The following is a 16,705-nucleotide window of genomic DNA, read 5'->3' as shown; positions in this document are numbered from 1 at the left end:
CCCCCCCCCCCCCCCCCCCCCGTAGCTAGATTCAATCTGTATTTAGCATGTTACTAAAATATTTAGAAGGAAAACAAATGTTGTGTGGCTAAAATAATGAGACTGATTGTTTCATCACATTCTAGGAAAGGTTGTCCTGTCATTCTAAGATTGCTTCAGAAAATCTTTGGTAATTACGTTGTGTCCTGGGCTAAGCCCCACGAAAGACTTGTCATTGGGAGACCATTCTTGTAAGTGTGTGTGTTAGTTGGGCTTAGGTTCGACCGCAAACAGCAGAGACATAGAATAATAATGGCTTCTCTCTTCCCTCCCTCCCTTCCTTCCTTCCTTTCTTTTTTCTTTCCTTTCCTTTCTTTCCTTTCTGTCACCCAGGCTGGAATGCAGTGGTGCCATCTCAGCTCACCGCAACCTCTACCTCTTCCCCGGGTTCAAGTGATTCTCTTGCCTTAGCCTCCTAAGTAGCTAGGATTACAGGCACCTGCCACCGTGCCTGGCTAATTTTGTGTTTTTTTGTAGAGATGGGGTTTTGCCATGTTGCCAGGCTGATTTCCATCTCCTAAGCTCAAGTGATCCTCCCGCCTCAACTTCTCAAAGTGCTGGGATTAGAGGCATGAACCACCGCACATGGCCTTGAAATCTATGTCTTTAAAAAAGGCTCATTGTTCCTAGCTCTCTTGCCAGGCCCTTGAACTAAGAAGTGAAGTGTTGGATTTCCCCCGAGTGCTGTTCATGTCTTTATGACACATTTAATCAGAAATCTCAAGGAGGTCAGGCAAACATTCTAGGAACTTTCCTGGAGTTCAGCATACTGCTTCAGAGAAGGAAGTTGGTATTTGGGGGTAGGGTGTGAGAGGATGAGAATAGAAATTAAAATTGTTTTGAGAAATAACTCACCAGAAAGTGGTTTTGGGTGGTTTTATTTATTAGTTATAAATACTGAAAATGTCATCTGCCTTGTAAGAAGGAAGATTTAGAGCTCCTTGGAGCTCTTTTAGTTCAGCTCACCACTGAAAGGATCCGTCTTACACAGAATTGCTCGTAAGTTATGCGTTTTGTTTCTGCTTGGTCGCTGCCACTGTTGGTGAAGTCTTCGCGTAATGATGCCACTCATTCTTTTTTTTTTTTTTTTTTTTGAGACAGGGTCTGGAGTGCAGTGGCACTGGGGCACTGCAGTGCAACCTCCGCCTCCTGGGCTTGAGTGATCCTCCCACCTTAGCCTCCCTAGTAGCTGGGACTATGGCTCATGCACCACCACGCCTGGCTAATCTGTTCTCTTTTCTTTTTTTTGAGATATAGTCTTGCTCTGTCACCAGACTGGAGTGCAGTGGCGCAGTCTTGGCTCCCCACAATCTATGCGTCTCGGGTTCAAGCGATTCTCCTGCCTCAGCCTCCCGAGTAGCTGGGATTACAGGCACCCACCACCATGCCCAGCTAATTTTTGTATTTTTTAGTAGAGATGGGGTTTCACCATATTGGCATGGATGGTCTCGATCTTTTGACTTCGTGATCTGCCCATCTGTGCCTCCCAAAGTGCTGGGATCACAGACTTGAGCCACCATGCCCAGCCACCGTTCTCTTTTTATGCCCGTGGGTGGATGTTAAATGCATTGTTTACCTGGAACTATGGTCTACTTCCCTTCAACCATTGTTCAGAGGTCTGTGGTCTGGAGCCACTCAGACCAGCCCCACTCCCAGGTGGAAGGTAGAAGGCTTTGTTCCCCTACTGGTAGATGACTCTACATGTCCCTGAAACATTCCTTCTCCCTTCACTCACCCCCATTCCTCCAGGGGACTCTCTGGGTAGGGCCCAGTGCCCTCCCCTCCCTGCCCTCTGGCGAGCAGCTCAGGGTGCTCATGGGTGTATCTGTCCTGGTGCTGTTGGCCCTTGCTGTTCTGTTTTCCCTTTGAGCCTGCCCGACTTCTCACGGAACCTTGTTAGTGCCGTTTGCCCGTCTTGTTCTCTTGGACTCTGTGTTAGCCTCTCTTGGCTTTGGCTGCCTCCACTTCTTGTGTGGACGTTTTTGAATTTGCCTTCCAGTGAGGTGGCTGCCGTTGGTATCTACCACCTCCTTTTCCGTTCTTCTGCCACCGTGTGCCTGGCTGGTTGAGACCCACACGTGAGCTTGCTTGTCCTGCCACTCCCAGAAATCCCTGGAGCTTCCTGCAGTATCGCCCACGGGGTGAGCCCTCACCTTGGGGTGTGTGTGGCAGGTGAGGCCGTTTCCCGTGCACCTGAGAGCTGTCGGCCTTTGCTGCCTGGCTGCCGCTACTTCCCTTGGCTTCACTCCTGAAAAGACAGGACAGTTTCTTTCCTTTCCTTTCCCACAGAGAACTACATTCCTTTGGAATGTTCTGGAATTCCCCACCCCCTCTCCACATAGCCAGCCTTTTCTATCACCATCTTACATGTGCCAGTTCCAATTTCGTTTTGAGGAGGGCTCCATTAGCATTGCTTTGCCGCTCCCATTCCCACTGATGTGTGGGATCACGCACCATTACCCAGATATCTATGTCCCTCCTGCTCTTGGGGGCAAAGCAAGCTGTGACTGTTCATTTGGTCTCCCGCATGAGGGCGCTGGGCTCAGTGCAGTCACTGGAGCTGGGAAACATGCCTTCATCTGGGTTGTTTTCCTGCTTGTGTGGAGGAAAACCACCCTTGCCCGTAGAGCTTTGCGATGAAGTCCACAGCTTGGGCTTGAGAAGCTCCTCAAATGCTAGGAGAATTTTGTGTGTAATAAAGGTGTGATCCCCTCTCAGCAGACCCACTCTGGGAGTGGGCTTTAAGCCTCTCGGCAGCCGGGAGCTCCCCAGCGCCACCCAGCAGCGCCTGCCCTGAGGACACGCAGTCTCTATGAACATGTCATCATGCCGCTCATCCGGGGAGACTGAATCTGTTGCATACCAAAGGCCATTTTTTAATATGCACCTTTATATATTTGGCTTGAGGTTGGAGGTAGAAGGGGGTGTCTTGCTAAGAAGGGAGTTTCTAGGAGTTGGAATTTACGTGTTACTTCCTGTGTCCTCGGAATCTGTTTTATGCTGGAAACTGGCACTTTATAGGCATACAGAATTCTCTACCACGCGTACCTTTTTGCCGCCAGTTCTGAGGTAAAGGCCTGCTGCCATTCACTCAGCCATGGATTGGGAACTGGCAGTTTGTATTAGCTGGGTCAGTTTCAGATACAAGGGGCTGCCCAAGATTATTTGCAGTCCAGGATGGCCGGGCGAAAACAAGTGACAAAGTCATCATGGAAAACGATTACTGCTTCACATTCCTGGAGGAAGTAGGCAGCCTTACAGAGTATTCTTGTATGGGCCTGTGAGAGTGAGTGGTGTTCTGGAAACACTCTAGATTTTGGTCCGCTGTAGCTGGTTCCCTGCTGAGGAGGCTGGGTGGATGTTACACTGGACTGAGCATTCGTAAGAATGGGGCGTGCTCATCACTTGCCCTCCTTTTGGTGATGACTCCTCCGTCTTGGCTCTGGTCTCTTGAGGTCTGAGCCCATCCTTTTCTGGCTTCCCCGTGTATCCCTCTGCCTTCCTCTGCCTAGAGACTCATTTTGGTAGCTTCCTGTTGATCACTTAGGCCTCTTCCTTATTTGGAGGTAAGGCTAGGCAGTATATCATTTTGCCATCATGGGTGCTTTTCAGAGTCCTCAGGGCAGGGCCTGCTAGGGCATGGTGGGAGTCACCAGGTCTGGGGGCTCCCATTTGTGCTGTCTTTGTGACCGCACAGTCCCCAGAGCCCTTACCCTCATGACTCCATTTCTGCCTCCCCTCCCCTCCTCCCCTGGGGTTTACAACTGAGGCTGGCACCAGCCATGCTTGGCTCCATTATGGGGTAACAGCTTTTGTGAGCCATCTGGGGAGCTTGATACTGATTTGCATCTGGCACGTTTTTCCCTGGAAACCAGAGTCCAAACCAGCAGCCTCTGGAATGTGGCCCGCTTGGTTGAGGTTGCGAACTGGCTGTGTTTGTGATTTTGCTCCCGGGGGTAGGGATGGCTATAACCTGGGCAGCAGATGAGTAATTCATTTGCTTGTGTCTGAAGAGGTCAGGTGATCTCTTTTTATTAGCTGAGCTTTGTGGGACTCAGTCTTTGTGTGAGTACTTGTGGTAGTAATGAAAGAAAGCACTTCATTTCTTTCCCTCTCCTGGAGGAAGAATGCTTACTGACCTATAAAATACGTGTTTTCTCTGTGTGTGTTACCCACGTATGCAGAATTGGCTTACCAAGGGAAGCAGCGTACAGCAAGACTCCTGAGGTTCTAAGTATGTTTCTCAGGTGATTGTGGGATTTTTTTCTCTCAAACTTGGGCCAAGTATCGATTGCAGCAAAAGTTGGTTCAACCCTACTGAGATACCTGTTGGAGTTTGATCCTGATACCACCATCTTCTATATGTAGTCTGATGTAATCTCTTGTTTCCCAGCTGAATAGTTGGGCTAGAAGTGAGGTGTGAGTCTGAGGATTTTCCCCGCCATTTTTTTGGTTCTAAAATCAAGGACCTGTTTTAAGAAACATAGGCACCCTCAAGGCAGTTTATAAAATATTTTTAGGGCTGAGTATGGTGGCTCACTGCTGGAGTGCAGTGGTGAGATCTTGGCTCACTGCAGTGTCTCCCTCCTGGCTTCATGCTGTTCTCCCACTAGCCTCTTGAGTAGCTGGGATTACAGGTGCGTGCCACCATGCCTAGCTAATTTTTTGTGGAGATGAGGTTTTGCCATGTTGCCCAGGCTGGTCTTGAATTCCCGGACTCAAGTGATCCTCCACCTCTGGTCTCTCAAAGTGCTGGGATTACAGGTGTAAGCCAGTGCTGGCCATTGTTCTATGTAATAAGGATACGAGTCTTGTTTTTTTCTTTTTTTTTTTTTTTTTGCCACAGGTTTTTCTTTTTTTTTTTTTTTTTTAAAAAAACTCTTCATTCTACAGCTGTTACTCTTTTTACAGAAATCAAAATCATCCCTGTATTTCAATTTGTCAGTCTTTTCTCCTGTGGTTTCTTTTGTTACTTATAAAAACATTTTAAGGTTATAAGGATTTGAAGTTCCGATACTCCCAGATACTGTTTAAAGGTAGTTGGAGAGGATGAAAGTGAACCAGATAAATGAGTCTCTTCCAGCCCCGGTGACTGTGACAAGCCAGCTTGTTGACTGGGATAGGCGTGCATCTGTGTGGCTAGTGTCCCATACAGCTGGGTGAGGGACCAAGTGGGGACGTCCAGCTCAAGGCCAGGGCTAGCCCTCAGCCCTGGGGAAACGAATCAGGTGGATCTGGTTTGCTGCAAAACGGGCCCTCTCCTCACATTGGTTTTCCTTTTAGCTGTAGCCAGCCCAGTCCTTGGGCTGAAAGAATGCAGCAGAGGCTCGGCAGTGTGGTGCCAGAATGTGAAGACGGCGTCTGACTGCGGGGCGGTGAAGCATTGCTTGCAGACCGTTTGGAACAAGCCGACAGTGGTGAGTGCCCGCCGCCCTGCAGTCCCAGCCCCAGCACTCCTCTGGGGTCCTGTTAGAGCAGCTATAATTCACTGCCATATTGACAGGGCACTTTCTCTTGCCTGATTTTGTTTGCTTCTCACTGTGACCCTGTCTGGGAGGCAGGACCTATTGGTGAGTGTACCCATTTTCTAGCAGAGGAGATAGAGGCTCAGAGAGGTTAAGGAGTCACTCCCCTGAGGCTGCCTGGTTGCTGTGACAGACAGGATGAGGTCCTCCATACCTGGTGCTCTCTGTGCCCCACTCTGCCTCCTGGGCCTCTGTGCAGATCCTACTTCTCACCCTAGACAAAGAGACAGTGGGTTGGCAGTGCCCGTTCCCAGCACTGGGCACATGGGCGTGGCTCTGTCCTTGGTCACTCACTCCAAAAAGTACGTGATGAGCTTTCCAGGCACTTTCTGCCTGTTTGATATTTTGTTCTCACTCCTCTCAAACAGGCAAACAAACCGCTGATTGAGATCCTGGAGCGCAGTTGCCGTTTAAAATGGATTTCCAGGCCTAACTACACTGGAGAAGCTAGCACTGATTTTCCACCTAAATGATGCGAAATATAGCATATTAATGTGGGGCATGGTCTAAGGCGACAAGCCATGGGTGTGTTGCTCATGGTCCCGAGCCCTCTCAGGAGACACTCTGCTGACTGTGCCAGCTGAACACAGAGCTGCTGTCCTGGGCTCGCTCGGGGCTGTGCTGGCCACCATGTGGTACGGGCTATGTTTGAGCAGACTTCGAGTTCTAAAAAACTTGTTAGTGGCTGCTAGTGCTCCTGCAGTAAGAGAAGAAAACTTAACACCTTTTTTTTTTTTTTTTTGGAGATGGAGTTTTGCTATCTTGTTGCCCAGGCTGGAGTGCAGTGGTACGATCTCGGCTCACTGCAACCTCCACCTCTGGGTTCAAGCGATACTCCTGCCTCAGCTTCCCGAGTAGCTGGGATTACAGGCGTGTGCCACAATACCCGGCCAATTTTGTGTTTTTAGTAGAGACAGGGTTTCTCCTTGTTGGTCAGGCTGGTCTCATCAAACTCTTGACCTCAGGTGATCCACCTGCCTCAGCTTCCCAAAGTGCTGCGATTACAGGCGTGAGCCACTGCACCTGGCAGCACCATTCTTTTAGAAACAGTTTGTGAATTATTCATTGGAAAACTGCCTTCTGTGGTTATACTTCCCCCCTTTTTTGGAGACAGGGTCTGGCTCTGTCGCCTAGGCTGGAGTGCAGTGGTGCAATCATGGCTCACTGTGGCCTCAGCCGCCAGGGCTCAAGTGATCTTCCCACTTCAGCGTCCTAAGTAACTGGACCCACAGATGTACACCAGCATGCCTGGCTCACTTTTGTATTTTGTGTAGAGATAGGGTTTTTACCATGTTGCCCAGGCTGGTCTTGAACTCTTGGGCTAGGGTTGTCCTGCCGTCTTTCATAGTGCTGTGATTACAGGTGTGGGCTACCATGACAGGCCTGAAACTGCTTTCAGATTTGGTTTCTAATTTGCCTTGAGTCTTGTTTTAATACTACTTCCTGTTTCCAAGTTTAATGTGTGTCCAGTGAGGACTTTAAAACTTCCTTGATGGGCTGGTCTTGTCATGGCCCAGCCCTCTCTCACTATGGCTCCATGCATAGTACCTTTGACTCTCTGTTTCCACAGATGCTGAGGGCAGTCTGGGCAACTTGAGCATCCTGGGATTTGGGTGCCCACGGGGGTCCTGGAGTTGATACCCAGTCAGATACCAAAGGACGACTGTATTAGCTTGACTAGGTTCAAGTTGGTTTCTGTCTCTTTTTTAATCCATCGCTAAGAGTCATACGAAAATACACACTCCTGGTTGGAGGATTTTTTTTTTTTTTCCTAGAGACGGGATTTCACCATATCGGTCAGGCTGATCTCAAACTCCTGACCTTAGGTGATCCACCTGCCTCAGCCTCCCAAAGTGTTGGGATTACAGGCGTGAGCCACCGCGCCCAGCCCTCATATTGGTTTCTCTACATCGAGCTAAGTTCATAGGCATTCCTCGGTCTCACCCAGACAGGTTAGTTTCTTCTCCATGGGTAGAAAGTCAGTTGACTTCAAGAAGGGAGCCTGGGCATTCTTCCCCAAGAGTTGCAGGAACCAACTAGAATTTCCGTGGCCTCTGGGCCAGGTGGGAGTCTTGGTGCGCAGGCTTATCAGAAGATGGACACAGGGAGGGGAGCACTACACACTGGGGTCTGTTGGGGGGAAATAGGGAGGGATGGTGGGGGGTGGGGAGTTGGGAAGAGATAGCAAGGGGAGAGATGCCAGATGTAGGTGATGGGGAGGAAGGCAGCAAATCACACTGCCACATGTGTACCTATGCAACAATCTTGCATGTTCTTCACATGTACCCCAAAACCTAAAATACAATAAAATAAATAAATGGGGAAAAAAAAAAAAAGATTGGCTTTGGAGCGGCCACCTTAACATGCCTGGGAGGCAGAGGAAGGTGAAAGGTTCAGTGTGGGTGTGTCTTCAGAAGTGGGTGGGGCCTTTGTTTCTCTGTCCCACCTACCTATCTGCTGTACTGATGTGACTCTGATTTCACCTGAGCCTCACTTTCCTCAGAGGTGTTGTGAGCATGATGTGAAATTGAGCTGTGCCACGTGGGGTGCTGTGTGAGCATGAGCAAATGTTCTGTATCCTGTAAATCACAGTGTGTTGTAGTGAGTCACACCCTTTCCCTCCCCAGAGTGCCCCAGCACTGCTCATGCAGGGTGGGGAGCCAGGATGTGACTGGGGAGCGTGGTCATGATGGTATCCCTGGTGAAACAGAATATAGAAAAGGCCACAGGGGGTTCCAGCTGTGTGGGGTGTGAATTTGTGTACTACATATACAAATTTCTTGTGTTATTTCTCTTAGAAATCCCTTCCCTGCGATATATGCAAAGACGTTGTCACTGCAGCCGGTGATATGCTGAAAGACAATGCCACCGAGGTGAGCAGCCGAGGATGGGGTTGGGGCCTGAGCTGTGGGCACATGCACTGGTTCCCAAGATAGCTGTGATTCCGGTGTCTAAAGAGCAATGGTGTAGGCCTGAGGGTGGCAGATGTCTTCTACAAAGGACCAAGGAGAACAGATTTCAGGCTGTATGAGCCATATACTGTCCCTGTCACACAGTCTCTTTTTAAAAATGCTTTAAGAATGTAAAAACCATTCTGAGTTCTGGGTTGTACAAAAATAAGCTGAAGGGACTACTTTGCTGACCCTGGGACTAAATGCCCAGTTAATTGAAATGTCATATTGCTGTCATCAATATCTAGGTCCAGTTTGGTCATCTCTGCTTAAAATTCCCCATGCCTGTGAGACAGCAGGTCCGAGGACCTTCATTTTGAATGTTAGGTCTGCTTTTGCCTGATTGATCGATAGAGCCACAGCTAACCATGGCCACGTCCTTTTCCCAGAGGGCAGGTTGTTTTCCAGGCTTGGTTTTTCTGGTAGCTATTGAGGGCCTCTTGCCTTCAGCTCATTTATTTCCAGGGAGGAAAGCCCATCCTGATTCTCACCTTGGTGTCCTCTCGTAGGAGGAGATCCTTGTTTACTTGGAGAAGACTTGTGACTGGCTTCCTAAACCCAACATGTCTGCTTCATGCAAGGAGATAGTGGACACCTACCTCCCTGTCATCCTGGACATCATTAAAGGAGAAATGGTAAATGATGGGGGAATAGGCTTTTCCCTGAAGGTGTTTCTGGGGCCCAGGAGAGGCAGTAACCCAGAGTAGATTGATTAAAATGGAAAGTCTGTTCACAGCTCTGGAATTCCTCAACAACATTTTCTACAGTTTGACATTCAGAATAGCTTTGGCACAGCAGGCCACTCTGGGTGTAACTTGCCCTGGGGTTAGCGAGGGTGCAGCTGCTGGGGACTGGTTGGACTGCTGCAGGAATGTAAACTGACATAACCTGCAGAGCTGTGAGTTGCATCCAGCGTGTCCTATCTTTAACTGACCCTTGTGAGCAAGCACAAAACTTCACTTCTGTGAGTTTATTTCTGTGAACTTGTAATTAAGGAATAATTCAGGGAATGTACTTGGGTGTTCAGCTACAAAGATGCTCATCTTTCATTCATCAAATATGTATTATACACAGACCTTGTGCCACCAACTGGGTTTTCAGCAAAGAACATGGAGCTGGCTTTGTGGAATTTGGAAAGGCTTGACAAAGAAGAGGTGTTTAAGTAACTGAAGAGGGGCAGTGGCGCAGGACTGTCCCAAGACAGGACCAAGGTTTTGATGAGGAAGGCAGGGGTTATGTGGCAAGGCCTTCTAGGCCATCTTCAAGGATTGCAGGTGCAGTCCTTGGAGTACCATGATTGGAACGGGGTTTCAGAGGGTTTGGTCTGGGTCTAGGTCCCAGTGATGGGGAGCTGCAAGCGGGGAAGCCTTCAGGACCCTCAGGAGGCCATTGCCTTGTGAGTGAGATGAGGTGTGGACAGTGGAAGTGGCAGATGCAAATTCCCTTTTGGAGGACTAAATGGACTGGACTTGCTCATGAGGGGGATGTGTAGGAGAGGAAGAGCTCCAGATGTCTCCTGGGTTTCTGTGAAGATGAAGGTGGGTTAGTTGCTAAAATGGAGCTGGTTGGGCAGGATAAAATGAGGGGTAAGTTTGAGATATCTGTGGGGTGGGCCTGGGTACAAAAGTCCAGGTAAACACTTGAGAGCCATCAGCATATGGAAGGTGTTGAAAATCATTGTGTTAGCTCATTTTGTGGGGAAGTGGCTTAGAATTACTGATTCTCCTCTAACCAGAAGTTCCTATTTCTTTATTTTTTTATTTTATTATTTTTTTGAGATGGAGTCCCACTGTGTTGCCCAGGCTGGAGTGCAATGGCACAATCTCAGCTCACCACAACCTCTTCCTCCCGGGTTCAGGCGATTCTCCTTTCTCCTGCCTCAGACTCCCAAGTAGCTGGGGTCACAGGCACCTGTCATCATGCTGAGCTAATATTTGTGTTTTTGTAGAGACAGGGTTTCGTCATGTTGGCCAGGCTGGCCTTGAACTCCTGACCTCAGGCGATCTACCCACCTTAGCCTCCCAACATGCTGGGATTATAGGTGTGAGCCACGGCACCTGGCCTCCTATTCCTTTAAAGAAGAGCTGAGGGGAGCAGAGGTAACATTCAGGAAGCCTGTGTTGGTCCATTTTCATGCTGCTAATAAAGACATCGCTGAGACTGTGTAATTTATAAAAAAAGGAAGAAAAGGTTTAATGACTCAGAGTTGCACATGGCTGGGGAGGCCTCCCAATCTTGGCGGAAGGTGAAGGAGGAGCAAAGCCACATCTTACATGGCAGCAGGCAAGAGAGCGTGTGCAGGGGAACTGCCCTTTATAAAACCATCAGATCTCATGAGACTTACTAAACAGCATGGGAAAACCCGCCCCTGTGATTCAGTTACCTCCCACAGGGTCTCTCCCATGACAAGTGGGGATTATGGAAGCTACAACTCAAGATGAGATTTGGGTGGGGACACAGCCAAACTGTATCATTGCCCAACAGGATAACTGAGGAAGCTTAGGGGCTGCTGTGTGGTTAGGCACTTGGATTGGGTAATTTTGACATTCTCGGGTATGCTGAGCAGTTTGAATTTAGACAGCAGGTTTGTGTTTCTTTTAAGGGATTTAAAGAGAGGGACTAATTCAGAGGCACCAGATGGCCTGTCTTGTTTCCCCCTGGGGAGAGGATTTTCAGTGGGGTTTCTTTCCTTCCCACCAGAGCCGTCCCGGGGAGGTGTGCTCTGCTCTCAGCCTCTGCGAGTCTCTCCAGAAGCACCTGGCAGAGCTGAATCACCAGAAGCAGCTGGAGTCCAATAAGATTCCAGAGCTGGACATGAGTGAGCTGGTGGCCCCCTTCATGGCCAACATCCCTCTCCTCCTCTACCCTCAGGACGGGCCCCGCAGCAAGCCCCAGCCAAAGGTAAGACAATGGGCTGCCCGCTGAGGGCTCCATTTTTGGCTGCACTGGAGGTGAGACAAAAGGGGCAGAGAGTGCACCTGCAGTTCTTAAACTGGGGCTTATCCCTGCACTTGACTCTGGAGTTACATGAGCCAGCCTTTAAATGCTTGCACCATGAAGTTTCTGAAGAACGGGATATTTAAAATATGCAAAGATGAACCCCCTTTTAAGAAATTGTACTTCTTTTGTTTTTGAGACAGGGTTTTGTTCTGTCACCCAAGCTGGAGTGCAGCGGTGTGATCGTGGTTCACTGCAGCCTCCACTTCTGAGGCTTAAGCGATCCTCTCACCTTAGCCTCCTAAGTAGCTGGGAGTACAGATGCACACCACCACACCTGGCTAATTTTTGTATTTTTTGTTTTGCCATATTGTCCAGGCTAGCCCCAAACTCCTGGGTTCAAGCAATCTGCCTGCCTCAGCCTCCCAAAGTGCTGGGATTACCAGTGTGAGCCACTGTGCCTGGCCAACCTTTTTATCTAAACCCCCTTTTTATACCATACTGTTACTGTAATGAACACTCAATTGATTTTAAGTAATAAGTAATTTGAGAGCCTGTAAAGCACCTTAGGAACTGGTCAGTAAGTGTGCCCTCTAATGCTGCAGCCCTGAGTGTATAAGGACATTTGCCTAGGAATTTGAGTCCTCTTAGGTTGCTGACCTAGCTGCCTCTCCTATAGGTTGATGGGGACGTTTGCCAGGACTGCATTCAGATGGTGACCGACATCCAGACTGCTGTACGGACCAACTCCACCTTTGTCCAGGCCTTGGTGGAGCATGCCAAGGAGCAGTGTGACCGCCTGGGCCCTGGCATGGCTGACATGGTGAGCCCTGTGTCCCTGTGCATTGAGGATGCCCTGGGCCTGGGAGCTGGGTTCTGGAGGCTGGAGTAGGGCGTTCAGACAGTATGCTTTTCTTTTTTCTCAGAAAGCAGCTTGACTAGGTAGTGGAGACTTGAATCTATTTTGGTCAATGAAATCTGATTATGTAACAAAACTGGGGACAAAAAGCAGGAGACCATTTCTGGGAAGATTTTCTTTCTGTGAGGCACACTGTGTATTAGGAACCCCTGTAGAAACACGTTTTACTCCCCCTTTTTTTTTGTTTGTTTGGGACAATGTCTGTTGCCCAGGCTGGAGTGCAGTGGCACGATCTCAGCTCACTGCAACCTCCGCCTCCTGGGTTCAAGTGATTCTTCTGCCTCAGCCTCCCGAGTAGCTGGGATTACTATGCATAGGTGCATGCCACTATGCCCAGCTAATATTTGTATTTTTAGTAGAGATGGAGTTTCACTGTTGCCCAGGCTGGTCTCGAACTCCTGACCTCAAGTGATCTGCCCACCTTGGCTTCCCAAAGTGCTGGGATTACAGGTGTGAGCCACTGCACCTGGCCTTATGTGACTCTCAGAATTCCAGCTGAGCTCCTGCAGCAAGCATGGTTGCTGACCATGGTTCCCCTGGAAGCCTCCCTTAGTCCTCTGGGCTCAGAAACTCATTTCTTGGCCCCTTAGGTAGATGGTTTCATTCTGGGTCCCTATTCCAACATTATTAATCACACGCAGATGGATGTGTAAAACCAAAATGCTATTTTTAGTACCTGACAACTGAAGAAATCTGCTAGACCAGCAGGTGGAAAGCTGGTTGTAATCATGCTGTCCTTTGGGATCTAGAAAGGCTTTTTGGGTGGAGTGGCTGGCTCTAGGAGATGAGGCTTTCTCTCTCCTCCTTTTTTCTTGAGACAGTGTTTAGCTCTGTCGCCCAGGCTGGAGTGCAGAGGCACAGCTCACTGCAGCCTTTACCTCCTGGGCTCAAGCAGTCCTCTCCGCAGCCTCCCAAGTAGCTGGGATTACAGGAGTGAGCCACCACGCCCAGCTGAGGGTTTCCCTCTGACTTATTCTCCATTGGGAATGTCAGTCAGGTTAACGTTCATTGATTTTGAAAGCCTAGGAATCCTGTAGCCTCATTTTAAGTGTCTTTGCATAACACCATTTAAGTAGGTTTCCCAGTAGAACACTCCTGAGAGGCTGTATCATACCACCCTTGGTCCTCTCTCTGTAGAAGCTCCCCAACTACAACAAGCAATTCTGTGGAGTCTATGGGAAGTCTCTAGATAGTCGGAAAATAGGCAGTTAAAAATCATCATAACTTGACTGTACTGGCTTTAAGCTTTACAGTGCCATCGGAGATTGTATTGTGTAAAATGGTTTTGAAAGGTAATTTCCAGTTCCTAGGCTGCGTCTCTCCTAGCTGCCTTCTCTCCAGATTGCCACTGAGTAGCCGCTGTGTGATCCTGGGGCAAGTGGGGCTAGAAGATAAAGGAGACAGGAGGCTGGAATCTTTAAGGTCTCTTAAGACACGTTTTCAAAATGTCTTTTGCACACATTTTCTATAGATGATAGAAGGACCATATTGTCATTTTTATCTTACTAAAACTGTCCCCGAGCAGAAATGTATAAAATTCTGCCTTAGAAACTTGCTTGATAGTCACCAGTTGCCACTGTTGGAAATGTTGGGGTTTTTTTTTGGCCAGTTGGTTTTTGGTGCATTGTTGCAGTGATTTGTTTAACTAGCAGTCTGTTTCTCTCTCCTCAGTGCAAGAACTATATCAGCCAGTATTCTGAAATTGCCATCCAGATGATGATGCACATGGTAGGTGGCAGGGAGGCCCCTCGTTGGCATTTTTCTTTGGTTTTCGAAGTTCGCCATTTCCAGGAATTTTGAATATTAGATGGTTTAGTTTTCCTTTTTTAACCTCGGAGCACTGAATTGGGCCAAATGGAACCCTCTGGCTAGGGGACTCCCCACTTGCGATCTCAGCACCTCTCCCGTCATGGGAGAGGCTGAAGCATCTTGATCCCCGGCACTGCCCTGGTGGCTTCCTGGCATTTTGTTAGTCTCTGCCCATTCAGGCCAGTCAGCAGGTTTCTAGGTCTTGCTGTAACCCTGGGATCTGTATAAGTCAAGTGCTCAACTAAGCCTGGCCTGAGAATGGCTGCGTTGCCGCCTGAATGGGGGGCATACTGCTTCCCAGAGTCTGTCCTGTGCGCTGCAGCAGTGTCCGCTGAAGCTGCTGCTTGGGCTGGTAATTTCTGCACTGGCCTTAGGGGGTTCCTTCATTAGAATCAAGAACACCCATCTGGAAAGGCACTGCCTCCTTAGATCTGATTGGCGGGGCTGAGGGGGAGGGCTGCAAGTTTTCCCTCTCTGTCATGCTTTCTGACTACTTGAGGTTGACATGCCAGTGTTTGAGTTTGTTCTCTGATCCAGGGGTCAGGAAACTGGCCCATCATCTGTTTTGCACAGAAAGGGTATTTTTTCAGAATACAGTGACGCCTGTTTTGTGCTACAGCAGCACAGTTAAGTAGTTGGAGCCAGATTCGTCCGGCCAAGGAGCCTGAAAGATTGACTCTGACCTGCTCTAACCACTCAAGCAAGGCACCCAGGAGGAGTGGTTTATTTGGGATTATTACTCACAGCCTACCATGTTTTAAAACAAAGGCAGCTTACAAAGACATGCACCCAAAGTAGGTAAAGATAAGCATTGATGTGACTTCGTCTCCTGAAGTACTTCCTTATAGCTGACTTTCTCATTATAAAAGTTATACTGTGTAGAAATGTTCTGAAAAATATGGACAATACTTCCCACATCAAAAATCATTTGGAGTTTTAAAAAATGTCAGCGGGGTCATATATACTACCTTGTACTTTGTAGTTTGCATTTTTGCCTAAACATAAGTTGGCCATTGAATATTCTTGTACGAATGATTAAGTGCTTGCATAATAATCACTTGTGAACATAGAACAGTATTTACATAACCAGTCCCCTGTGGCCAGATGTCTAGGTTGTTTTCAGGTTTGCCTTTGGGAAGATGAATATCCTTATAGCCAAATGCATACATCTGTGCACATCCCCGCCTTTCCGCTTAGTGTAGAGAACGAAAGCTAGAACTGCTGAATGGAAGCATGAGGCTTTGGATACATTGTTAAATTGGCCTTGCAGGCTGGCATTTGGCCACCTGCGGTAGATTGCCCAGGATTCCTGACCCCTCAGGGTGTCTATAACACACCCCACTTACTTGGGCAGCCCTGTGTCTTGGTCTGAGGTGCTGCTGGTCACTAACCTGTGGGGCCAGTGGAGCTCCTGAGGATGGAGACCCTTCATCAGGTGGCGTTTTCTGGGGCCCCTGCTGCACAGTGTTTAGAGTGTGATTTAGTGTGTGAGATGTGGAGATGGTGCACAGAGGAGCAGGACGGCCCCCAAACGCTCTATCCCTGCAGGGCCTGGAAAGCTTTCAGGCCCCTTGTCCATGAGATAGCAGGAACAAGGTAGGTTGCTAAGATCTGACTGCAACAGCATTTCCCCTGAACTTCTTGGGACATCCTTACACGTGGTTAACTGCTTGATGTTGTTTTAATTTTTCTTAACTGTTGTATCCTTTCCTTTCTCTTATTTTCACCTCCGATTTCCTGTCTTTTTGTTCAACAGCAGGATCAGGTATGTGTCCGGGAATCTGCTTATAGTGGGCTGCTGCTTCCTCTAGTTATTTTGCTCCTTTTTTTTTTTTTTTTTTTTTTTGGTATGGCATGATTAACTCTGACAGATACAAGGATACAAGGAATGGTTACGAGAGGCAGGGTCCCTCTCTCGTGGGGCGGGGGGGTCTCATCTCCTCTAGAGGGAGGCCAGAAAAATGAAGCCAACAGAGCCTTTTGTTCTGGCCACAATCTACATACAGCATACGTACATGCAGGCTACCAGTGTGACATTGGGGAACCATGGGTGGCCCAGCTTCCTTCAGCGTAGGCTGACTAGGAAGTCCATTGTAGGTCTGGCTTCCCCAGGGCGCCTTGTGTCTGTCACAACGCAAATAGGCATTGCATGTCTTTAGTGCTGTTTTTCGTAACCACAGAAATGCTGCTGCTGCATGAGCAAACATTTGCAAGCAGCCAGCAAGCTGGCTGTTCGGATCCAGAGAATTGGAAACAATCTCTTGATTGTGGCTTCTGCCCCTCTGAGTGACAGGATCTTCTGAGATCTAGAGGCACGTCAAATGGCGTGCTGCAGGAACCAAGTGCCCCGTCCATACTTGCTGTGAGCCAGGGTCCTTTGAGACCGTCCTGAGCACTGCCACCTTCTGAGCATCGGCATCCATCCTAGGATTAGCATTAGAGCTTTTTTTGAAGTCTAATGGGAGAGCACTTTGGTTGAAATACCTGAATTTTCACCTAGGCCACTTCAAGGAGTTAGAACAAAG

General features: G+C 48.6%; 1 protein-coding gene across 3 annotated transcripts in view; it reads left to right on the top strand.

Annotated features, from left to right (window-relative positions):
• Positions 1 to 16,705, top strand: part of PSAP (prosaposin) — a 36,585-nt gene that overhangs the window by 12,936 nt on the left and 6,944 nt on the right. Inside the window, exons 2-8 of one of the 3 annotated variants that reach the window (XM_032256274.1) lie at positions 5,323 to 5,456; positions 8,363 to 8,437; positions 9,025 to 9,150; positions 11,216 to 11,416; positions 12,132 to 12,275; positions 14,043 to 14,099; positions 15,937 to 15,945. In XM_032256274.1, coding sequence (XP_032112165.1) covers positions 5,323 to 5,456; positions 8,363 to 8,437; positions 9,025 to 9,150; positions 11,216 to 11,416; positions 12,132 to 12,275; positions 14,043 to 14,099; positions 15,937 to 15,945 — 746 coding nt within the window. The remainder of the gene's footprint in view (positions 1 to 5,322; positions 5,457 to 8,362; positions 8,438 to 9,024; positions 9,151 to 11,215; positions 11,417 to 12,131; positions 12,276 to 14,042; positions 14,100 to 15,936; positions 15,946 to 16,705) is intronic. The other 2 variants (XM_032256275.1, XM_032256276.1) reach the window with 2 other exon arrangements.

The sequence above is a fragment of the Sapajus apella genome, unplaced genomic scaffold, assembly GCF_009761245.1.
Source record: "Sapajus apella isolate SASKATOON/1434 unplaced genomic scaffold, GSC_monkey_1.0 scaffold94, whole genome shotgun sequence".
Taxonomy (NCBI): domain Eukaryota; kingdom Metazoa; phylum Chordata; class Mammalia; order Primates; family Cebidae; genus Sapajus; species Sapajus apella.
This window is presented reverse-complemented; position numbering and strand designations above follow the sequence as displayed.